Here is a 25431-nt window from a genome sequence, read left to right as displayed (position 1 = left end):
CTAAATCGATTCATATATTACACATATTTAGCCTTGAGGAATCATTTAATCTGGGTATTTTTGTAAAATAATATCGGCAGGCAAGACCTGCTAAAAATGGGAGTGATTCATCCTGTTCCATTAGGAGAACAAGGGATGGGGTTCTACTCCAATCTGTTCATAGTTCCCAAAAAAGAGGGAACGTTCAGACCAATCTTAGATCTCAAGATCTTAAACAAGTTTCTCAAGGTTCCATCGTTCAAAATGGAAACCATTCGAACAATTCTTCCTTCCATCCAGGAAGGTCAATTCATGACCACGGTGGATTTAAAGGATGCGTATCTACATATTCCTATCCACAAGGAACATCATCGGTTCCTAAGGTTCGCATTTCTGGACAAGCATTACCAGTTCGTGGCGCTTCCTTTCGGATTAGCCACTGCTCCAAGGATTTTCACAAAGGTACTAGGGTCCCTTCTAGCGGTGCTAAGACCAAGGGGCATTGCGGTAGTACCTTACTTGGACGACATTCTGATTCAAGCGTCGTCCCTTCCTCAAGCAAAGGCTCACACGGACATAGTCCTGGCCTTTCTCAGATCTCACGGATGGAAAGTGAACGTGGAAAAGAGTTCTCTATCTCCGTCGACAAGGGTTCCCTTCTTGGGAACAATAATAGACTCCTTAGAAATGAGGATTTTTCTGACAGAGGCCAGAAAAACAAAACTTCTAAACTCTTGTCAAACACTTCATTCCGTTCCTCTTCCTTCCATAGCGCAGTGCATGGAAGTAATAGGTTTGATGGTAGCGGCAATGGACATAGTTCCTTTTGCGCGCATTCATCTAAGACCATTACAACTGTGCATGCTCAGTCAGTGGAATGGGGACTATACAGACTTGTCTCCGAAGATACAAGTAAATCAGAGGACCAGAGACTCACTCCGTTGGTGGCTGTCCCTGGACAACCTGTCACAAGGGATGACCTTCCGCAGACCAGAGTGGGTCATTGTCACGACCGACGCCAGTCTGATGGGCTGGGGCGCGGTCTGGGGATCCCTGAAAGCTCAGGGTCTTTGGTCTCGGGAAGAATCTCTTCTACCGATAAATATTCTGGAACTGAGAGCGATATTCAATGCTCTCAAGGCGTGGCCTCAGCTAGCAAAGGCCAAGTTCATACGGTTTCAATCAGACAACATGACGACTGTTGCGTACATCAACCATCAGGGGGGAACAAGGAGTTCCCTGGCGATGGAAGAAGTGACCAAAATCATTCAATGGGCGGAGACTCACTCCTGCCACCTGTCTGCAATCCACATCCCAGGAGTGGAAAATTGGGAAGCGGATTTTCTGAGTCGTCAGACATTACATCCGGGGGAGTGGGAACTCCATCCGGAAATCTTTGCCCAAATTACTCAACTGTGGGGCATTCCAGACATGGATCTGATGGCCTCTCGTCAGAACTTCAAGGTTCCTTGCTACGGGTCCAGATCCAGGGATCCCAAGGCGACTCTAGTAGATGCACTAGTAGCACCTTGGACCTTCAAACTAGCTTATGTATTCCCGCCGTTTCCTCTCATCCCCAGGCTGGTAGCCAGGATCCATCAGGAGAGGGCGTCGGTGATCTTGATAGCTCCTGCGTGGCCACGCAGGACTTGGTATGCAGATCTGGTGAATATGTCATCGGCTCCACCATGGAAGCTACCTTTGAGACGAGACCTTCTTGTTCAAGGTCCGTTCGAACATCCAAATCTGATCTCACTCCAGCTGACTGCTTGGAGATTGAACGCTTGATCTTATCAAAACGAGGGTTCTCAGATTCTGTTATTGATACTCTTGTTCAGGCCAGAAAGCCTGTAACTAGAAAAAGTTACCACAAAATATGGAAAAAATATATCTGTTGGTGTGAATCTAAAGGATTCCCTTGGGACAAGGTAAAGATTCCTAAGATTCTATCCTTTCTTCAAGAAGGATTGGAGAAAGGATTATCTGCAAGTTCCTTGAAGGGACAGATTTCTGCCTTGTCTGTGTTACTCCACAAAAAGCTGGCAGCTGTGCCAGATGTTCAAGCCTTTGTTCAGGCTCTGGTTAGAATCAAGCCTGTTTACAAACCTTTGACTCCTCCTTGGAGTCTCAACTTAGTTCTTTCAGTTCTTCAGGGGGTTCCGTTTGAACCCTTACATTCCGTTGATATTAAGTTATTATCTTGGAAAGTTTTGTTTTTGGTTGCAATTTCTTCTGCCAGAAGAGTTTCAGAATTATCTGCTCTGCAGTGTTCTCCTCCTTATCTGGTGTTCCATGCAGATAAGGTGGTTTTGCGTACTAAACCTGGTTTTCTTCCAAAAGTTGTTTCTAACAAAAACATTAACCAGGAGATAGTCGTGCCTTCTTTGTGTCCGAAACCAGTTTCGAAGAAGGAACGTTTGTTGCACAATTTGGATGTTGTTCGCGCTCTAAAATTCTATTTAGATGCTACAAAGGATTTTAGACAAACATCTTCCTTGTTTGTTGTTTATTCTGGTAAAAGGAGAGGTCAAAAAGCAACTTCTACCTCTCTCTCTTTTTGGATTAAAAGCATCATCAGATTGGCTTACAAGACTGCCGGACGGCAGCCTCCTGAAAGAATCACAGCTCATTCCACTAGGGCTGTGGCTTCCACATGGGCCTTCAAGAACGAGGCTTCTGTTGATCAGATATGTAGGGCAGCGACTTGGTCTTCACTGCACACTTTTACCAAATTTTACAAGTTTGATACTTTTGCTTCTTCTGAGGCTGTTTTTGGGAGAAAGGTTTTGCAAGCCGTGGTGCCTTCCATTTAGGTGACCTGATTTGCTCCCTCCCTTCATCCGTGTCCTAAAGCTTTGGTATTGGTTCCCACAAGTAAGGATGACGCCGTGGACCGGACACACCTATGTTGGAGAAAACAGAATTTATGTTTACCTGATAAATTACTTTCTCCAACGGTGTGTCCGGTCCACGGCCCGCCCTGGTTTTTTAATCAGGTCTGATAATTTATTTTCTTTAACTACAGTCACCACGGTATCATATGGTTTCTCCTATGCAAATATTCCTCCTTAACGTCGGTCGAATGACTGGGGTAGGCGGAGCCTAGGAGGGATCATGTGACCAGCTTTGCTGGGCTCTTTGCCATTTCCTGTTGGGGAAGAGAATATCCCACAAGTAAGGATGACGCCGTGGACCGGACACACCGTTGGAGAAAGTAATTTATCAGGTAAACATAAATTCTGTTTTCCTTCTTGGAGTCTAAATCTGATATTAAAGATACTTACGGCTCCTCCCTTTGAACCTGTTCATTCTTTGGGCATTAAACTACTTTCTTGGAAAGTGTTGTTTCTGCTAGAAGATTCTCTGGATTTTCTGCTCTCTCCTGTGAGTCTCCTTATCTGATTTCCATTAAGGTTAAGCAGTTTTACGAACTTGTTTCAAATTTTTACCTAAAGTTGTGAAGTTAATGTTCTAACATTAATATGGAAATGTATTGTTCCTTCCTTGTGTCCTAATCCTAAATCTACTCTTGAAAGATCTTTACACTCTTTGGATGTAGTAAGAGCTTTGATATACTATGTAGATGCTACTAAGGATACCAAGATAGACTTCTAGAAAAGGTCAGAAATCATCTGCCATTTCATTAGCATCTTGGTTAAAACGTTTAATTCACAAAGCTTATTTGGAGACGGGCCAGTCTCCGCCTCACATAATTACAGCTCATTCTACAAGATCAGTTGCCACATCTTGGGCTTTCAAGAATGAAGCTTTAGTTGATCACATTTGCAAAGCAGCAATTTAGTCTTCATTGCATACCTTTACTAAATTCTATAATTTTGATGTTTGCCTTTTCCAAAGCAGCTTTTGGTAGAAAGGTTCTTCAGACAGCTGTCTGTTTGATTCTAGTGCCTATGATTTATTTATTTTTGAAATTAAAAAAAAAAGACATTACTTTTGGATTTAATTTCTCCGCGAACATAACGGTTTTTATTTTATCCCTCCCTTTATTTTTGTTACTTGTGGACTTCCACATGTTGGGCATTATATCCCATCAGTAACAAGCTTGTGGACTCTCGCCACCGATATCAAAAGAAAACAAATGAATTTATCAGGTAAGTTCTTATATAAATTCTTTCATGGTAGCGAGTCCACGAAGCACATCTTTTTTCCTGCTCCTCTTTTTTTATGCTTTTACTCCTTAAACACCTCGCCTCTTGGCTATACGTTAAACTGAGGTATGAGTGAGGTGGGCGGGGTAGTTATAAGATTTTGGAGTTTGGGAAACTTTGCTGCCTCCAGGTAGAAATGTATATCCCATCAGTAACAAGCTTGTGGACTCTCGCCACCATGAAAGAAATTAATTTATCAGTTCTTACATAAATTATGTTATTGTATTGTGCACACTGTTTGGTTGCCTTACTGTAGGTAATTGTGTATTTTACACACTTAGTTATCGCTGGTAATTGTTTGTTTTTGTTTTTTTCAATGCACAAATTGTGCATGAACAAATGTCTTTACTAGACACTCCTGTTTTTGACAAAGTAGTTGCTGTCAAATTACTAAACTCAAATTCTTGTGTATGACACATCTAATTTATATATATATATATTTTATAAATGGAAATTAAAGCATACTAAAATCTGCATATCCGGACCCAGTTCCCTAAATTGCACTCACCAAACATTACTTGGGGCAGGGCGAGGTGGGATTTTAGGCTTTCTTTTTGGTCCCCCTGTAAAAGGGACCATTCTTCATTGGTGATGTTATTTAAAGGGACAAAACCCAAATGTTTTCTTTCCTGATTCAGATACAGCATGTAATTTTAAGCAACAAAGAAAAATGTATAATAGGAGTAAATTAGAAAGTTGCTTAAAATTGCATATTGTATCTGAATCATGTAAGAAAAAAAATGTGGGTTTTTTGTCCCTATAAGAAACTGAGCCCAGATATGGACATTTTGTTAAAGGGACACTGAACCCCAATTTTTTTCTTTCGTGATTCAGATAGAGCATGCAATTTTAAGCAACTTTCTAATTTACTCCTATTATCACATTTTCTTCATTCTCTTGGTATCTGTAACGGAAGCTTCCTTTACTTTTGCACTTGGAGAGGACTGCAGGCCAGCCTCCTCCCCACCGACTGTAGACCCAGGAACTTGAGGGGATTCTATGATTTGGGAGGTGGGTGCCCAGGGTACATTTGGAGTACTTTTACCCTGGATTCAGGTTTACCCAGTTTCCATGAATTCCCAGAAACTCTGAGGACTGGAGGGAACTGATACAGAGTTGGGATTCCTGTGTTTTGTTGGAGTATAAGGTGACAGCCCAATTCAGTATTGCCTGCTCCAAACCTCCCCCCATTCCCTAGACTCAGAATGTTTGAGCTTATTGCAACCTCCTGATGTTATGCTAGTCTAGGTGTGAGACACAGAGCAGGAGATTACACACAGCACAGACAATCTAATGCTGAGACCTCCAGCTGTTATGTGTCTGTATATCTAGTCTAGGCGTGAAATGTCTTTCTGTTATTATGTGAGTCATGCATTGTCCTTTTGTAAGTCAGGATGTGATTAGCATCTTGTTTAACTAACCATTGTCTGTTTGTCTCATTGTATAATATTTGTTTCTATTGATTGTGGTAACTACCCCCCTTTGTTGGAAATGTATAAAAGCTGTGTTTTCTGTGCAATAAAGCAGTTCCTATTTTGACCTTCAAGCATTCAGTCTTGGCTAATGTTCTTGGGAGTAGCTATAACAACTTGCAGCGGCCATTATTCTAATAGCAGCAGGTATCATGGGTTGGCGTTTGGTGGGAGGAAGCGGACTTTAGCGGGTATACCCAGTCTGGGGTACCGAGACCCGCTACAGTATCTTTATTTGAAAAAGAACAATGTAAGTTTACATGCCGGCCCATTTTTGGTGAACAACCTGGGTTGTTCTTGCTGATTGGTGGATACATTCACCCAACAATAAACAAATGCTGTCCAGTGTCCTGAACCAAAAATTGTCTAGCTCCTTAGCTTAGATGCCTTCTTTTTCAAATAAAGATAGCAAGAGAACGAAGAAAAATTGATAATAGGAGTAAATTTGAAAGTTGCTTAAAATTGCATGCTCTATCTAAATCAGGAAAGAAAAAAATTGGGTTCAGTGTCCCTTTAAGTATTATTTAATTTATATTTCTCTTGTTAAGTGTATCCAGTCCACGGATCATCCATTACTTGTGGGATATTCTCCTTCCCAACAGGAAGTTGCAAGAGGATCACCCACAGCAGAGCTGCTATATAGCTCCTCCCCTCACTGCCATATCCAGTCATTCTCTTGCAACTCTCAACTAAGATGGAGGTCGTAAGAGGACTGTGGTGTTTTATACTTAGTTTATTTCTTCAATCAAAAGTTTGTTATTTTTAAATGGTACCGGAGTGTACCGTTTCTCTCAGGCAGTATTTAGAAGAAGAATCTGCCTGCGTTTTCTATGATCTTAGCAGAAGTAACTAAGATCCTTTGCTGTTCTCACATATTCTGAGGAGTAAGGTAACTTCAGAGGGGGAATAGCGTGCAGGTTTTCCTGCAATAAGGTATGTGCAGTTAAAATATTTTTCTAAGGATGGAATTTGCTAGAAAATGCTGCTGATACCGAAGTAATGTAAGTAAAGCCTTAAATGCAGTGATAGCGACTGGTATCAGGCTTATTAATAGAGCTACATACTCTTATAAAAGTGTATTTTAAAACGTTTGCTGGCATGTTTAATCGTTTTTTACATATGTTTGGTGATAAAACTTATTGGGGCCTAGTTTTTTCCACATGGCTGGCTTGAATTTTGCCTAGAAACAGTTCCCTGAGGCTTCCCACTGTTGTAATATGAGTGGGAGGGGCCTCTTTTGGCGTTTTTTTGCACAGCAAAAATTAGACACAGACATCCAGCTTCTTCCTGCATGATCCAGGACTTCTCTGAAGGGCTCAAAAGGCTTCAAAAGTCGTATTGAGGGAGGTAAAAAGCCACAGTAGAGCTGTGGCAGTTGTTGTGACTGTTTAAAAAACGTTTTTGTCATTTGTTATTCCGTTTTTGGTATTAAGGGGTTAATCATCCATTTGCAAGTGGGTGTAATGCTCTGCTAACTTATTACATACACTGTAAAAATTTTGTTAGTGTAACTGCATTTTTTCACTGTTATTTCAAAATTTGGGAACATTTGTGTTTCTTAAAGGCGCAGTAACATTTTTTATATTGCTTGTAAACTTGTTTTAAAGTGTTTTCCAAGCTTGCTAGTCTCATTGCTAGTCTGTTTAAACATGTCTGACACAGAGGAACCTACTTGTTCATTATGTTTGAAAGCCATGGTGGAGCCCCATAGGAGAATGTGTACTAAATGTATTGATTTCACCTTAAACAGTAAAGATCAGTCTTTATCTATAAAATAATTATCACCAGAGGGTTCTGTCGAGGGGGAAGTTATGCCGACTAACTCTCCCCACGTGTCAGACCCTTCGCCTCCCGCTCAGGGGACGCACGCTAATATGGCGCCAGTTACATCAGGGACGCCCATAGCGATTACCTTGCAGGACATGGCTGCAATCATGAATAATACCCTGTCAGAGGTATTATCTAGATTGCCTGAATTAAGAGGCAAGCGTGATAGCTCTGGGGTTAGGAGAGATACAGAGCGCGCAAATGCTGTTAGAGCCATGTCTGATACTGCGTCACAGTATGCAGAACATGAGGACGGAGAGCTTCAGTCTGTGGGTGACATCTCTGACTCGGGGAAACCTGATTCAGAGATTTCTAATTTTAAATTTAAGCTTGAGAACCTCCGTGTATTGCTTGGGGAGGTATTAGCTGCTCTGAATGACTGTAACACAGTTGCAATTCCAGAGAAATTGTGTAGGCTGGATAGATACTATGCGGTGCCGGTGTGTACTGACGTTTTTCCTATACCTAAAAGGCTTACAGAAATTATTAGCAAGGAGTGGGATAGACCCGATGTGCCCTTTTCCCCACCTCCTATATTTAGAAAAATGTTTCCAATAGACACCACTACACGGGACTTATGGCAGACGGTCCCTAAGGTGGAGGGAGCAGTTTCTACTTTAGCAAAGCGTACCACTATCCCGGTTGAGGACAGTTGTGCTTTTTCAGATCCAATGGATAAAAAATTGGAGGGTTACCTTAAGAAAATGTTTATTCAACAAGGTTTTATTTTACAGCTCCTTGCATGCATTGTGCCTGTCACTGCTGCGGCGGCATTCTGGTTTGAGGCCCTGGAAGAGGCCATCCAGACAGCTCCATTGAATGAAATTATTGACAAGCTTAGAACGCTTAAGCTAGCTAACTCATTTGTTTCTGATGCCATTGTTCATTTGACTAAACTAACGGCTAAGAATTCCGGATTCGCCATCCAGGCGCGTAGGGCGCTATGGCTTAAATCCTGGTCAGCTGACGCGAATTCAAAGTCTAAATTACTCAACATTCCTTTCAACGGGCAGACCTTATTCGGGCCTGGCTTGAAGGAAATTATTGTTGACATTACTGGAGGCAAGGGTCATACCCTTCCTCAGGACAGGGCCAAAGCAAAGGCCAAACAGTCTAATTTTCGTGCCTTTCGAAATTTCAAGGCAGGTGCAGCATCAACTTCCTCCGCTTCAAAACAAGAGGGAACTGTTGCTCATTCCAGACAGGCCTGGAAACCTAACCAGTCCTGGAACAAGGGCAAGCAGGCCAGGAAGCCTGCTGCTGCCCCCAAGACAGCATGAAGGAACGGCCCCCTATACGGAAACGGATCTAGTGGGGGGCAGACTTTCTCTCTTCGCCCAGGCGTGGGCAAGAGATGTTCAGGATCCCTGGGCGTTGGAGATCATATCTCAGGGATATCTTCTGGACTTCAAAGCTTCTCCTCCACAAGGGAGATTTCATCTTTCAAGGTTATCCTCAAACCAGATAAAGAAAGAGGCATTCCTAAGCTGTGTGCAAGACCTCCTAGTAATGGGAGTGATCCATCCAGTTCCGCGGACGGAACAAGGACAGGGATTTTATTCAAATCTGTTTGTGGTTCCCAAGAAAGAGGGAACCTTCAGACCAATCTTGGATCTAAAGATCTTAAACAAATTCCTCAGAGTTCCATCATTCAAAATGGAAACTATTCGGACCATCCTACCCATGATCCAAGAGGGTCAGTACATGACCACAGTGGACTTAAAGGATGCCTACCTTCACATACCGATTCACAAAGATCATCATTGGTTCCTAAGGTTTGCCTTTCTAGACAGGCATTAACAATTTGTAGCTCTTCCCTTCAGGTTGGCCACTGCCCCGAGAATTTTTACAAAGGTTCTGGGCTCACTTCTGGTGGTTCTAAGACCGCGAGGCATAGCGGTGGCTCCGTGTCTAGACGACATCCTGATACAGGCGTCAAGCTTTCAAATTGCCAAGTCTCATACAGAGATAGTTCTGGCATTCCTGAGGTCGCATGGGTGGAAAGTGAACGTGGAAAAGAGTTCTCTATCACCACTCACAAGAGTCTCCTTCCTAGGGACTCTTATAGATTCTGTAGAGATGAAAATTTACCTGACGGAGTCCAGGTTATCAAAACTTCTAAATGCTTGCCGTGTCCTTCATTCCATTCCACGCCCGTCAGTGGCTCAGTGCATGGAAGCAATCGGCTTAATGGTAGCGGCAATGGACATAGTGCCATTTGCGCGCCTGCATCTCAGACTGCTGCAATTATGCATGCTAAGTCAGTGGAATGGGGATTACTCAGATTTGTCCCCTCTACTAAATCTGGATCAAGAGACCAGAGATTCTCTTCTCTGGTGGCTTTCTCTGGTCCATCTGTCCAAGGGTATGACCTTTCACAGGCCAGATTGGACGATTGTAACAACAGATGCCAGCCTTCTAGGTTGGGGCGCAGTCTGGAACTCCCTGAAGGCTCAGGGATCGTGGACTCAGGAGGAGAAACTCCTCCCAATAAATATTCTGGAGTTAAGGGCAATATTCAATGCTCTTCTAGCTTGGCCTCAGTTAGCAACACTGAGGTTCATCAGATTTCAGTCGGATAACATCACGACTGTGGTTTACATCAACCATCAAGGGGGAACCAGGAGTTCCCTAGCGATGTTAGAAGTCTCAAAGATAATTCGCTGGGCAGAGTCTCACTCTTGCCACCTGTCAGCGATCCACATCCCAGGCGTAGAGAACTGGGAGGCGGATTTTCTAAGTCGTCAGACTTTTCATCCGGGGGAGTGGGAACTCCATCCGGAGGTGTTTGCTCAACTGGTCCATCGTTGGGGCAAACCAGAACTGGATCTCATGGCGTCTCGCCAGAACGCCAAGCTTCCTTGTTACGGGTCCAGGTCCAGGGACCCGGGAGCAACGCTGATAGATGCTCTAGCAGCTCCTTGGTTCTTCAACCTGGCCTATCTTTTTCCACCGTTTCCTCTGCTCCCTCGACTGATTGCCAAAATCAAACAGGAGAGAGCATCGGTGATTCTGATAGCGCCTGCGTGGCCACGCAGGACCTGGTATGCAGACCTAGTGGACATGTCATCTCTTCCACCATGGACTCTGCCTCTGAGACAGGACCTTCTAATACAAGGTCCTTTCAATCATCCAAATCTAATTTCTTTGAGACTGACTGCATGGAGATTGAACGCTTGATTCTATCAAGGCGTGGCTTCTCCGAGTCAGTCATTGATACCTTAATACAGGCTCGGAAGCCTGTCACCAGGAAAATCTACCATAAGATATGGCGTAAATATCTTTATTGGTGTGAATCCAAGAGTTACTCATGGAGTAAGGTTAGGATTCCTAGGATATTGTCCTTTCTCCAAGAGGGTTTGGACAAAGGCTTATCAGCTAGTTCTTTAAAAGGACAGATCTCTGCTCTGTCTATTCTTTTGCACAAGCGTCTGGCAGAAGTTCCAGACGTCCAGGCATTTTGTCAGGCTTTGGTTAGGATTAAGCCTGTGTTTAAAACTGTTGCTCCCCCGTGGAGCTTAAACTTGGTTCTTAAAGTTCTTCAGGGAGTTCCGTTTGAACCCCTTCATTCCATTGATATTAAACTTTTATCTTGGAAAGTTCTTTTTTTGATGGCTATTTCCTCTGCTCGAAGAGTCTCTGAGTTATCTGCCTTACATTGTGATTCTCCTTATCTGATTTTTCATTCAGACAAGGTAGTTCTGCGTACCAAACCTGGGTTTTTACCTAAGGTGGTTTCTAACAGGAATATCAATCAAGAGATTGTTGTTCCATCATTGTGTCCTAATCCTTCTTCAAAGAAGGAACGTCTTTTGCATAATCTGGACGTAGTCCGTGCCTTGAAGTTTTACTTACAGGCTACTAAAGATTTTCGTCAAACATCTGCCCTGTTTGTCGTTTACTCTGGACAGAGGAGAGGTCAAAAAGCTTCGGCAACCTCTCTCTCCTTTTGGCTTCGGAGCATAATACGCTTAGCCTATGAGACTGCTGGACAGCAGCCCCCTGAAAGGATTACAGCTCATTCTACTAGAGCTGTGGCTTCCACCTGGGCCTTTAAAAATGAGGCCTCTGTTGAACAGATTTGCAAGGCTGCGACTTGGTCTTCGCTTCACACCTTTTCAAAATTTTACAAATTTGACACTTTTGCTTCTTCTGAGGCTGTTTTTGGGAGAAAGGTTCTACAGGCAGTGGTTCCTTCCGTTTAAGTTCCTGCCTTGTCCCTCCCATCATCCGTGTACTTTAGCTTTGGTATTGGTATCCCACAAGTAATGGATGATCCGTGGACTGGATACACTTAACAAGAGAAAACATAATTTATGCTTACCTGATAAATTTATTTCTCTTGTAGTGTATCCAGTCCACGGCCCGCCCTGTCCTTTTAAGGCAGGTCTAAATTTTAATTAAACTACAGTCACCACTGCACCCTATGGTTTCTCCTTTCTCGTCTTGTTTCGGTCGAATGACTGGATATGACAGTTAGGGGAGGAGCTATATAGCAGCTCTGCTGTGGGTGATCCTCTTGCAACTTCCTGTTGGGAAGGAGAATATCCCACAAGTAATGGATGATCCGTGGACTGGATACACTACAAGAGAAATAAATTTATCAGGTAAGCATAAATTATGTTTTAGAAACAATATGCAAAATGAGAAAGTTACAAATTATTCTGATTTTAATCAGAATATGTATGAGCAGATTGAAACAAACACTCAATGTCATCTTCCTTAGTTGTATAAAAATGCAATTGAATATTTTAATTCAGCTTTAGATTTTCTTATTTGTATTAAACATGTTCTATTATGTGCAGTATGATAAAATAAAAAAGAAATACATTCTTGTAGGTTAACAACTATGTTTATCTTCATAAGATGTCAGGTGATGACCGCAGTGACAAAGAGGAAGAGGACAGTGATGAAAGTGAGAACCAACCGTTGACCAATGGGGATGACAAGCAGTGCTTGGTGAATGGCCAGCGTGACGGTTAGCACATAAACTTGCTACAAGCAAAAGCCCCCACTCACTAATGGAGAGAGCTAAACAAGACCTTAAATATCCGCACTTGGCTCAAGCCTAACATCCAGCTGCACGGCCAGGGGAATGAACACTCAGCTGGAGTTGGTCCCCCTTTAGGGATCTTATTGTGTCTCAAACACTAGCTCTTTTCAATTTCTATCATCAAATAAAAGGACTTTAACTTCTTGTTGAAAGGAGGCAAAAAAACAATGCAACCCTTTGTTCTGTCAGAGAAGTCCTAAACTAAGTGCTGCAGTATCATCTGGCAGTGCTAAGGGTTAATGAATTGGTATTAAAGGGGTGCAGCCAGGTCTGCAAGACAAACTCTAAAGAAGACAATGGTGCCCAGGGTGAAGGACGTAGCCAGATTGCAGTGATCACTCAGGCTGTCCAGCCCATCAGATACCTACATTGTTCTAAAGAATGAAAGAGTTAACCTAGTGTACGAAAATAACATTAAAAAGGCGTTCGTAGGATTAACCTAAGCCATCCAATGCCCTCATATTCTGCAGATGAGATCTTACAGTTACAGATGAGAAGAGACTCTCACACAACCTGCTCCCCTACCAGAATTAGACCTGGATGCTCCCCCTGGCAAAGAAGAAATAATCACCACTGTGCCTGCCTTATAAAAACAGAGGATATAAATGGTTTTGTTATTAAAGCCAATGAAATCCATCATTCCCTTCACTCATTAATAACAGAGCTTACATACAGTTTTTTGTTTCTTCTATTAAACAACTTCTGCTAGCTATCAAAGAATAGCACTCATATAGTTTACGAAGTAATTGTAAACTGAAACCTCCTAAGCAAGTTAACATTAGAAATCTTTGATTGCTTTCAACCAGCTACAGTTTAGGATAAGTCATGTTATACTTTTTTTTTTTTTTTTTAAAGTAACATATTCTTAAAATGAACATAAGCATTTAGTGTGTGTGTGTATGTATATGTGTATATAAATATATAGACATATATAGACATCAGAGAGGTTTCGACAGCTGGATAGTTTACTTTGATTTTATTTGAACATGAGGAATGAATTAATTTTGTTTAGTATTTGGGAACCCATAGATACATATGTGGTGAAAACCGTCAGTCAGGATTCTATTCTGAACTTTAGATGGAACGAGCAGTTGCCAGGACTGTCATCTCTGATTGTCTTCTGGAAATAAAACATGCAAAGTATGTAACGATTTTTAATGAATGTTTGACCTGGTCCTCCATTACTTTCCACACTAATTCACTTTCATTTTTTATTCATGTAAAAATGTAATTAAAACACAATTACAGCCATAAGATTCTTAAGATGTATCTGCTTTTATTTTCAGCATTGATTTTCATGTGAATACTCAATATTGCAGTGGTCAGTTTATATTCCTTCAAGTCAAGTGTTCTGCCAGTATAAAAAGTATAATTAATGAGTAAAGAACAGTTTGGTGGACATCTCCATAAGAACATCTTTTTCAGTGAGTATCATTCTAGGGGCCTAGATCTCTTCTGAGTGCAGCCTTAAAAGGACATGAAACCTGTCTTGATTGTTGTATTAAAGGTTTTAATTATGTGTAGTATTAAAATATATAATACTTTCCTTATTTATTTTGTCCCTTTTAATGTAATGTAACTTTTCCCCATGCGAATTAGAAGGGCAGGCTCCCTACTACACAAGTGGTTTATATTGGTTCCTATTTGGTTTCAACAGATAAGCTTTGTAAAGGAAACCCTAAGTTACAATATGACAAAACCTATTACATGACCTTTTAATAACACTGCTACATATTATTCAGTCTTTTTGCTTTGAACACATGCCATGTTTAGTTTTTTATGTTTCTTTACTTATAAAAATATATTTGTACCACTGTTACATGGAGCCCACTTTATGTTAAAGGGACATAATACTCATACTGCATCAGTTTCAAGTGATTTAGCATATAACTGTAAAAAGCTTACAGGAAAATATCACCTGAACATCTCTATGTAAAAAAGGAAGATATTTTACCTCACAATTTCCTCAGCTCAGCAGAGTAAGTTCTGTGTAAAAAGTTATACTCCGCTGCAGATAAAAAAATAAAAATAAAATGAAGAAATGAACAGCAGCCAATCAGCATCAACAGTGCTCAGGTCATGAACTCTTTTACTGTGATCTCATGAGATTTCAATTAACTCTCATGAGATTTCATTGTAAACTTCCTTACATTGAATAGGGAAATAAGATGAGTGTTTACGAAAGCTTGCTCCTTCTGCTGTCCCGGGACAGACATACTGATATGCTGCTTAGAAGTCCTTTACAATGGGATGTGGCTACTGAGAAACTTTTGAGATAAAATATCTTTTTTTTTTTTTTTACATATAGATGTTCAGGTGATATTTTCTAGTCCGCTTTTTACAGCTATACTGCATCATTTTCAAGTGTTTAAACATTTGGGTATTATGGCCCTTTAAGTAACAGACCAGGGTCATACAACAGTCACTACAGTGGGAAGTTGAGACAAGAGGATGCAATTGTGGAAGGAACTGGAAAGATATGGGAACTAATGTGTAAGGAAAAGTGAAAAATGAAAGAGCATAACAGTAACGTAAATCTTGTTTTAACGTGTTTTTTCTGCATTATATGCAACATGGTCTATGTGTAGGCTGATTCCACACTGACAGATGCACAAAGGGGTTGTACACACACTTTACTGACAGAATAAACAAACACAGATTATCAGTATTTACTCACTATTGCATTAGGCCCCTAACATCTAGAAAGAAGTAGAGTGAAAAATTGTTAATAAGCTATAAAGTAGTTCTGAAGTGGGTGCTAGTGGGAGCAGTTAGGAATTTGCAGCAAAGAACATTATTCCAGAAAACATTTTTTCACCTCCCACTGATCAGCAGTTATTTGAAGAAGTATTAATCTTAAGAGGAAAGACACATATTCTCAAACTCAATATTATAGCAAAATAGGCATTGCTTCATGCCTACAACAAAATATATAGATATATATACACTTTGAAATCAAATAAAATATTTTAACACCGTCCATTCCAATGGTAAGTATTGTAGAGTGATAATCTATAATTCCAATAGTTTCACAATTGAGAAAGGCAGGCATCTGGAGAGTTTAGTTGTTCAATTTGTGGCTATAAAATGTTTATGGTTCTCTATAGTGTTACACAAAAGTATGTTATGTCTGGCTAAGATTGTTAATTTCCATCGAGACATGTCAGTCTAATTTAAATATTACCACATGCACAAGAGTAATTCAAATTAGAATTCCTAGCACTCAGCACCAAGGCAACAGACACTGACTTGTCATGTTTTGTGTAGTGTATCTATGATAGGATAATAATGCAATAATTAGAGCATTTTATTAATTTAGGAATACCTGTTGCAGAGGTTAAACACTTAATCAGACTTAATCAGATGCTGGGGTATTTGTGGCTGCATGCATATGCCACTTATTTTTGGCTCACAGTTGTGTGCTGCTCAGGAACATTAATTTATTGTAGCTCCTGAGATTGAGTGACCACCACAAAGGGGTTAAAGTGAAGGTCAATTTTCATCAATGAGTGCCCGGTTTTTAAAAATACTTTTAAAAACGGGCACTTTCATTGATGAAAATTAACATTGCACTGGATTTGAAGAAATACTTACCTTTTACTCCTGCAAAACCGGATTGCCGATCTCAGCCTCTGTACTGACGTCAGAAATGACGAAAACCGGTTTGCTCCAATCATGGCTTGCACCCCAGAGCGTCCAGCTCGTGATGCCTGGCTGTGATTGGAGGAAGCCAGTTTCGTCATTGCTGTGGTCTACAGCAGGAAGAAGGAGGGGGATCGTCGATCCGGCTTTGCAGAAGTAAAAGGTAAGTATTTCTTCAAATCCAGTGCAATGTTAATTTTCATCAATGAAAGTGCCCCTGTTTTTAAAAGTATTTTTAAAAACCGGGCACTCATTGATGAAAATTGACCTTCACTTTAAACACATTTATGAACAAAACATCCATGTACTAATGAAATGTTATATCTGATCATGTGATGATTGCATTAGAATGCCCCTATTCTAGGAGCCAGTGATTTCTGGATTTGTCGAGCCCTGCATTATGCAGCTAGGCTGTTTTTTTTTTTTAACTGCTGCTTGTGCTTGTGGTTTTGTTCAGACTACAAACAAGAGCTAACAACCGTAGTAATGCTGATGGGTTATATGGAAATAGCTTCTTTCCATGAAGCCGAGAAACCGCTTGATATAATTCTTCTAAACATTTAACAGTCTTTACTTGCATCTCTGGAAGTGGCATTTTATCTCTGACCTTGGCATGTGCTGGTGTACTTTGACATACTGGAGACACTCTTAAATTCAACTTCCCCATTTTCGTATCTATACTATTAGCATCCTGACTGCATGTTAAGGCAGGAAATTGCTTATCTGTGCATTCTAATTCAGAATCGTCAGAGCTGTCATAATCTACAAGACTCCGAATGGTACCCATACGTTGGCCTTTGCTGCTGGAGATGTTAGAAGGTCCAGAGCACTTGTTTTTTTCTTCTGTCACAGTGGTAGGATTGTTGGCAGAAATAGCTATATATGTGAATGTATGTGACAGTCCTGAGGATTCATTTCCCAGCTTTTCCCCCCCAGTATAGGGGGAACTACATATAGATGGCTGTTGGACAGACAGTTTTTCAAATAAGGTGCATGTGAAGGAAAACTGAGACCAGTCATCTCTAAGATGCTTTAGATACCTAACCAAGTACTCCAGGAAACAAGTCTCTGAGGATATAAGAAAATCCAGCAAGACAGAAGCATCAAATGCCACATTTTTAAGCAGCAACAAGAATATGCAATGTGGATCACTTCCACTCTGGTGAGATTGGCCATTCCAGGATCTCTTTTCATCTTCAGATTCATGGACAAAGGGAGGATTAAACCAATGCCTAAAACAAAGAAAATTAGGCAGTTTGAAACTTGGACTAACTGTAAACATATCGATAAGAAGGCAATGAATTAATTATTACATGTTAGATATTACATCCACAATACATAATCCAGGTATGAGTTCTATGAGACCACAGTTGTTATATAAGAACTCTGACAAGAACTGAACATTTACTTACAGAGGTTTAAAACTCTTACAATTTATCTCAGGATTATATAAATCTAGCAATTCAGTTCAAATAAATTATAGTTTCTAAATTATTTTATGAGAAAATAGACTGTTGACAACCTGCTAACAAAGAAGGATACTAGTGCTCACCTGTGGCATTTGATATACATCTTTAACAAAGACATAGCCACCTCCAGCATGTCATCATCCTGCTCTATGAAAATGACAGACACCCACTCACAATGATGCATCAGCTTCTCGTTCCCTAAATGAAGCTTTAAGAAAACTAACAAGTGCTCCATCGAGATCTGGAGATCCACTGTAAAAACAGATGAACATAACTATTAGAAGAGAAAAACAATTAGACCAGTGTTTGGATTTTGGAAATGTAAACCATAAAGTGAGTGACTACAACGTTTAGAAAAGATTGACAGGCATGTTATAAATATGACACTAAAAAACACATTTTGCGTTGTGTGCAACAGCTTTGTGTAATTTTTGGTGAAAATGCATTGCCTGCTGAAAAAAAAATAACATGACCGAAATAGGTAAAGCACAGAACAAGCAATGAAATTAACCCCTTAACGACCAAGGACGTACAAAGTACGTCATACAAAAAACTTAACCACCAAGGACCTTGTACGTCCTCAGGGGTTTTGAGCGCTGGAAGCGATTGTGATCGCTTCCAGCCGCTTTCAGGGTATTGCAGCATCGTGCAATACCCTCTGGTAAGCAACCGATGCAGAGAGAGCCACCCTGTGGCCTTCTGCATCGGCCAGCGATGGTGCCGATCGTTGGTGGCATGGGAGGTATAGGAGGGAGGCGGGTGGTCGGCCCATCACTGAAGGGGGACCGCTACACTAGGCAAAAGTTTAGTAGGTGGGAGAGGGGGGGATACATGTTGAGAAAGGGATCTGGGAGGGGAAGAGGGTATTGAGGGGGGCAGCTAAACTACAGAATTTTTTTTTTTTTTTTTGGGGGGGGTTAAAAAAAAATAAAAAATGTTGTAGCAAACTGGGTACTAGCAGACCGCTAAAGAAATGCAGTGTGAGGAGCTAAAGTGTTGTAGATATAAAAGATTTATTCTTCTCACAGAAGATGCCAATATATAATTGGCTAAAGCTACTAGAAATTACTAAAAATTATTAATAAAATATGACCTTCCTGTTGTTAATAACAACTGTATCTGACATATGGAAGTAAGTTTCTGTATATAAAATGAATCATACAACAATAAACTGAAGAAATTGCAATATATAAACAATAAAGTTCTATAACCAATAAAGTGTGCAAAAAAAGTGTGTTTCAACGAGTGTTCAATAATAAATATATATCCTTCTTGTGATGAAAAAGTCTGATTTCCAAAAAAAAGTTTCCAAATTCATTGATTCATTATGAAAGTGGAGTGAGTGCATGTCTCTTTTGGATGATATATATATATATACATACATACATACATACATACATACATACATACACATATATATATATACTTTTTATAACTCCTTGGGGAATAATTTTTAGCGAAACTAGTAATTTCGATTTCGGATATTGTTGATTTGGTATACCTTAAACAGGCATAGACTCCAAACTGCCTAATGCGAGTTAAAGGAACATGAAACCCATATTTTGTCTTTCGTGATTTTAAAAAGAGCATGCCATTTTAAACAACTTTCTAATTTACTTCTATTATCTAATTTGCTTCATTCTCTTGATATACATTGCTGAAAAGCATATCTAGATAGGCTCAGTAGCAGCTGATTGGTTGCTGCACATAGATGCCTTGTGTGATTGGCTCATCCATATGCATTGTTATTTCTTCAACAAAGCATATCTAAAGAATGAAGCAAATTAGAAAATAGAAGTAAATTGGAATATTGTTTAAAATTGTATTCTCTACTTGAATCATGAAAGAAAATTTTTGGGTTTAGTGTCCCTTTAAATAAGAATGGACACAATGTTTTGATCTAGGATATAGCTTATTCATTATCACAAATCTGAAGCCTAAAGTAAACTCATACCGGAAGTATAAGCGGAAATCACCACAACCGGAAACTGTCATAACCGGACATGACGTTACAACTTAGAGAATATTTGTTTTTTGGCGCAAAAACTTCAGCCCACTGATTGGACAGCCTGTCCTTTATAAGACCGCATCACTTAAAGCCGTTATTAGTCTTGGAAAAAGGCCTTGTTAAAGGCCGAAACATGTAGACGCTTCAAACTTTTTAACAGCTCAGGTTCTTCTTTGATCGGTAAGCATAATACCTATATTTGCACAGGATCTTTAGCAATATTGCACCATTTACTTTTATTTTTTATAGGAAGATCGACTCACACTTCATTAAGGATTTCTAACACACTGTTTTGAAGATTCCACATTATCCCAACAGAAAAATTTGGATAAATATATACCGGTGTGTATATATATATATATATATATATATATATATATATATAATTTATATTTCTTACCTTTAGCATATATTTTCAATATATCTTTTCACATTTTTCACATATTTCTAAACACTCAGTTTGAATTTTCTGAAAATGGTTTTTGGTGTACACCATAATTTTGGACACTTTTTTTGGAAACTTTTATTTGGATACTTTTGTTTGGAAATCAGACTTTTTCATCACAAGAAGGATATATATTTATTATTGAACACTCGTTGAAACACACACTTTTTTGCACACTTAATTGGTTATAGAACTTTATTGTTTATATACTGCAATTTCAACTGTTTATTGTTGTATGATTCATTTTAGATACGGAAACGTACCCTTTGTGCATTTTATATAATCATTTCCATATGTCAGATACAGTTGTTAACAGGTTATATTTTATTAATCATTTTTAGTAATTTCTAGTAGCTTTAGCCAATTATATATTGGCGTCTTCTGTGAGAAGAATAAATCTTTTATATCTACACTTTAGCTTTTTATTAGATTTTCTAGCGCTCCTCACACTTAATTTTTTTTTGTTATTTTACCTAAGATCTGGTTGAGAGATCTTGCTTATAGGAGGAGCCTGTGTGGTTTTAACTTTGGCGCTGTGTATTACCTTTTATGTCTATACTGGCAGACAGCTGCCAGTACCTAAGATGGCAGCAAAAAATTAGAGGGGGGAGGGTTTGAGAGCTGTTTGGTGGGATCAGGGAGGTTGGGGGCTAAGGGAGGATTCTACACTGCAGAATATATGTATAAAAAAGATCTATATTTATATAAAAAAAAGCTTATTTTAGTACTGGCAGACTTTCTGCCAGTATATAAGATGGGGGTGATAATTGTGGGGTGGGGGAGGTAATAGAGCTGTTTGAGAGGGATTAGGGAGGGATCAAGGGGTGGGATGTGTCAGGTGGGAGGGTAATCTATATACTAAAGCTAAAATTAACCCTACAAGCTACCTAATTAACCCCTTCACTGCTGGGCATAACACAAGTGTGGTGCGCAGCTGCATTTAGCGGGCTTCTAATTACCAGAAAGTCATATATGTCTGCTATTTATGAACAAAGGGGATCCCAGAGAAGCATTTACAACCATTTGTGCCATGATTGCACAAGCTGTTAGTAAATAATTTCAGTGAGAAACCTAAAGTTTGTGAAAAAGTGAACAATTTTTTTTAATTTGATCGCATTTGCCGGTGAAATGGTGGTATGAAATATGCCAAAATGGGCCTAGATCAATATTTTTGGTTGTCTGATAAAAAAAAATATTTACATGTAAAGGGTTATTCAGGGATTTCTGACAGATATCAGTGTTCCAATATAACTTTCGCTAATTTTAAATTTGGTTTGGAAATAGCAAAGTGCTACTTGTACTTATTGCCCTATAACTTGCAAAGAACATGTAAACATTGGGTATTTCTAAACTCAGGACAAAATTTAGAAATTTAGCATGGGTGTTTTTTGGTGGTTGTAGATGCATAAGAGATTTTGAGAGTCAAAGTTAGAAAAAGTGTTGCTTTACGTCTTAATATAAGGAGAGTCCACGGCGTCATTCCTTACTGTTGGGAAATACTGAACCTGGCCACCGGGAGGAGGCAAAGACACCCCAGCCACAGACTTAAAGGACCAGTCAACACAGTAGATTTGCATAATCAACAAATGCAAGATAACAAGACAATGCAATAGCACTTAGTCTGAACTTCAAATGAGTAGATTTTTTTCCTGACAATTTTAAAAGTTATGTCTTTTTCAACTCCCACTGTACCATGTGACAGCCATCAGCCAATCACAAATGCATACACGTACCATGTGACAGCAGCCATTCACAAATGCATACTCGCTTATTCTTGCACATGCTCAGTAGGAGCTAGTGACTCAAAAAGTATAAATATAAAAAGACTGTGCACATTTTGTTAATGGAAGTAAATTGGAAAGTTGTTTAAAATTGCTTGCTTTATCTGAATAATGAAAGTTTAATTTTGATTGAGTGTCCCTTTAAATACCTCTCCTACTTCCCCCAGTCATTCTTAGCCTTTCGTCACAGGAGGACGGCAGAGAAGTGTCAGAAGATTTTCAGAGTGTTCCTCAGGAGAGGTATATGCCCTTTGATATGGTACTGGAGTTGTAAGTAGTCTTGTCAGCCTCTCAGTGAGAGAATTGACAAACGTTAGAGTCTGGAGATGCATGGAGAGTCTTCCTGTGAACCCATCCAGACTGCTTGCAAACAACTCCTTAAGCAACTAGTGTTAACGAGTTTACTCTCTGCTTTTTCTTCACTCAAGTCCATGTCAGGAGCGATGCTACAAGACTGTCACACTTGAGAGGCTGTGTTTCTGTTCCACAGCATGGATTCTGGTAAGATCGTTTCAATTTTTACTTACGTTGAAAACGCTGAAGACAGGGTCCAAGTGTGGCTCCTTTTATCTTAATAGAGTCATGGGTTTAATATCTGCTGAGGGAGGTAATTGAACAGTGGGGATTAATCAAATGTGATACTTTGATTTTATGCTTTATGTGTGAGATTTTTTGGGGCTCATAGACTGTTGTTATGCGGTAACGGAACATACAGGTTTTTACTTTCACTTTGAACGCTGCGCAGCTTGTAGTTTGTCATTCTTTCCCTCATAGCAGGGGCGGTCCTGCCTTGCGCACCACGTGACCTGGTGTGGTCACACTTTCATTTTCACTTTCCTGACCGAGCTACCTGTTGAAGAAGACGCTTGTTTCTCTGTTTGCCTGGGTCTAGGAGGTGGTGAGTGCCCCAGTCATTGGGAGTATAAAAGGTGCCGTTTAGTGAGAAATAAAAAGATCTTTATTCTGTGTTCTACTGTTGTTAGCGCAAGCTATGGAGTATTGTGATGTGCTTGAGGGTACTCCCTCTATTTCTAATAGTAATACCTGTCTATATTGTGAGGAGGCCTTGGTGTGCCGCCCTTTCAACAATGTTCCATATGCATAAACAACGTGATTATATCTAAGAAGGTTAACCCCTTTAGTACTACTGAGCCGTCCACCTCTGAGGACTCCCCATCCCGTGAGGTGCATACCCATCAGTCATCTCCATTGTCACATGCAGCTTCCCGTAGCACGCCTGACCCTCCGTCTGGAGGGAGCCTTTTACCATCTGACTTTAAAAATGGCGGTGTCTGAGGCTCTTAGTGCTTAACTCACCCTACCAAGCACAAGTGAAAGGTTAAACATAGCTCTTCGGTCCAGGGGACATCCAGTGATTTATTAGATTTGTCTGCCTTTCAAGTATCCCAGGATGGGTCTTCAGAGGGTGTAATTTCTGGATCGGAGTTTGCTACCTCTAGGCTGCGGAGGAGCCAGCCTTTAGATTTAAAATTGAACACTTACATTTTCTTCTAAAGGAGGTTCTGTCGACTTTAGAGGTTCCAGAGGCCAAGTTGCCTGATGAACCTTTGATTCCTAAATTAGACAGAGTGTATGAGGACAGGGTAGCGCCGCTAACTTTTTCTGTACCTGTAAAAATGGTGAACATTATTAAAAAAACAAGTGGGATAGAATTGGATCTTCCTTTTCCCCTTTGTCTGCCTTTAAAAATGTATTCCCAGTTCCGAAATCTCAGCTGGAGTTGTGGGGTTCCCGTCCCTAAGGTGGATGGCGCTATCTCCATGTTAGCTAAGCGCACTACTATCCCTCTTGAGGATAGCTTGTCATTCAGAGAGCCGATGGATAAGAAGATCGAAACTTTTCTCAGGAAAATGTTTCAGCATACGGGATACTTATTTCAACCGTCAGCAGCTGTTGCCTCGGTTGCTCGAGCTGCGGCCTACTGGTGCGACTCCTTAGCGGATTTGATCGAGGTGGAGGGTCCCCTCGATGTTATTCAAGAAAGAATTAAAGCTTTGAGAATTGCTAATTCTTTTGTCCGTGATGCAAACATGCAGATTATTTACCTGAATGCTAAAATCTCTGGTTTCTCAGTACAGACCCGCCGGGTGCTCTGGCTGAAGTCCTGGTCTGCAGACATGACTTCTAAGTCTAGACTACTTTCCCTCCCCTTTAAGGGAAATATTTTATTTGGTCCAGGCCTGGACTCCATTATCTCCACGGTGCCTTCCTATCGCAGGATAAAAAGAACAAATCTAAGGGACAAAGACCTCATTTTCTTTCCTTTCTTTCTGAAAAGTCCTAACGTCAGCAGTCCTCTAACCCCGAGCAAACCAAGAGCACTTGGAAGCTGGCTCAATCCTGGAATAAATCCAAGCAGAACAAGAAGCCCACCGAGAACAAGTTGGCATGAAGGGGCGACCCCCGATCCTGCACTGGATCGTGTAAGGGGCAGACTGTCGCTGTTTTCAGACGCTTGGTTCAGGGACGTGCATGATCCGTGAGTCCTGGAGGTCATAGCTCAGGGATACAAGATAGGTTTCAAATCTCATCCACCCAAGGGCAAATTTCTCCTCTCCAGCCGGTCTTCAAAACCAGAAAAGAGGGAAGCCTTTCTCGGGTGTGTGTGGGATCTGTCCTCCTTAGGGGTCATTGTCCCGGCTCCTATCGCAGAAAGAGGTTTGGGATACTATTCAAACCTGTTCGTGTTCCCAAAGAAGGAGGGAACTTTCCGCCCGATTCTGGACCTAAGGTGCTTAAACAAGTTTCTTAAAATGTCCCCTCGTTCAAGTTAAAGACAATAAAGTCCATCCTTCCTCTAGTTCAGGAAGGACAGTTCATGACCACTATAGATCTGAAGGATGCCTACCTTCATGTTCCAATCCACATGGACCACTTCCAGTTCCTAAGGTTTGCGTTCCTGGATCAACACCAGTTTATTGCTCTTCCGTTTGGTCTAGCTACTGCTCCAAGAATCTTAAAGGTTCTAGGGGCTTTCCTGGCCGTCGCAAGAACGCAAGGTATAGCAGTAGCTCCCTACTTGGACGACATTCTGATTCAAGCACTATCTTTTCGTCTGGCAGAGGACCATTCTGTATCTCTTCTCTCCCTTTGATCACATGGGTAGAATTCCTGGGTACTATAATAGACTTAATATCCATGAGGATATTTCTAACCGACCAGAGACGTTGCAAGCTAGTTTCGGCATGTCTTGCCCTCCGGATCTCCTTAAGGCCATCTGTGGCTCAGTGTATGGAGGTGATTGGTCTCATGGTGTCCAGCATGGACATAATTCTCTTTGCTGAGGCAGTGGAACGGCAATCAGTTGGATCTGTCAACAGATTTCCCTGGACAACCGGTCAAGTTTCCCAACAGTAAGGAATGAAGCTGTTGACTCTGCTTATATTAAGAAGGAAAACATAAATTATGCTTACCAGATAATTTAATTTCCGTCTGTATAAGGAGAGTCCACGGCCCCCTAAACTATATTTTTCTTCTGGCACCTTTTATACCCTGATATTTCTACTACTGTTCCTTGTTCCCTAAGCAGAATGACTGGGGGAGAGGTATTTCTTTGTCTTTGCCT

General features: G+C 40.5%; 2 protein-coding genes across 3 annotated transcripts in view; one reads left to right on the top strand and one right to left on the bottom strand.

Annotated features, from left to right (window-relative positions):
* The window catches only part of CERS3 (ceramide synthase 3), a 324747-nt gene extending 310993 nt beyond the window's left edge, over window positions 1-13754 (top strand). Inside the window, exon 10 of the mRNA XM_053717603.1 lies at window positions 12314-13754. Within this exon, the coding sequence (XP_053573578.1) occupies window positions 12314-12430 (117 nt within the window). The 3' untranslated portion in view covers window positions 12431-13754. The remainder of the gene's footprint in view (window positions 1-12313) is intronic.
* Window positions 13755-16390: 2636 nt separating this feature from the next.
* LINS1 (lines homolog 1) overlaps window positions 16391-25431 on the bottom strand; it is a 135681-nt gene continuing 126640 nt past the window's right edge. For both annotated transcript variants that reach the window (XM_053717601.1, XM_053717602.1), the window contains exons 7-8: window positions 17695-17863; window positions 16391-17374 (exon numbers count right to left, since the gene is read on the bottom strand). In XM_053717601.1, coding sequence (XP_053573576.1) covers window positions 16567-17374; window positions 17695-17863 — 977 coding nt within the window. In that variant the 3' untranslated portion in view covers window positions 16391-16566. The remainder of the gene's footprint in view (window positions 17375-17694; window positions 17864-25431) is intronic.

Source organism: Bombina bombina, chromosome 6, assembly GCF_027579735.1.
Source record: "Bombina bombina isolate aBomBom1 chromosome 6, aBomBom1.pri, whole genome shotgun sequence".
NCBI lineage: Eukaryota > Metazoa > Chordata > Amphibia > Anura > Bombinatoridae > Bombina > Bombina bombina.
Note: the sequence above shows the minus strand (reverse complement) of the source record. Positions and strands in the feature narration are given on the sequence as shown.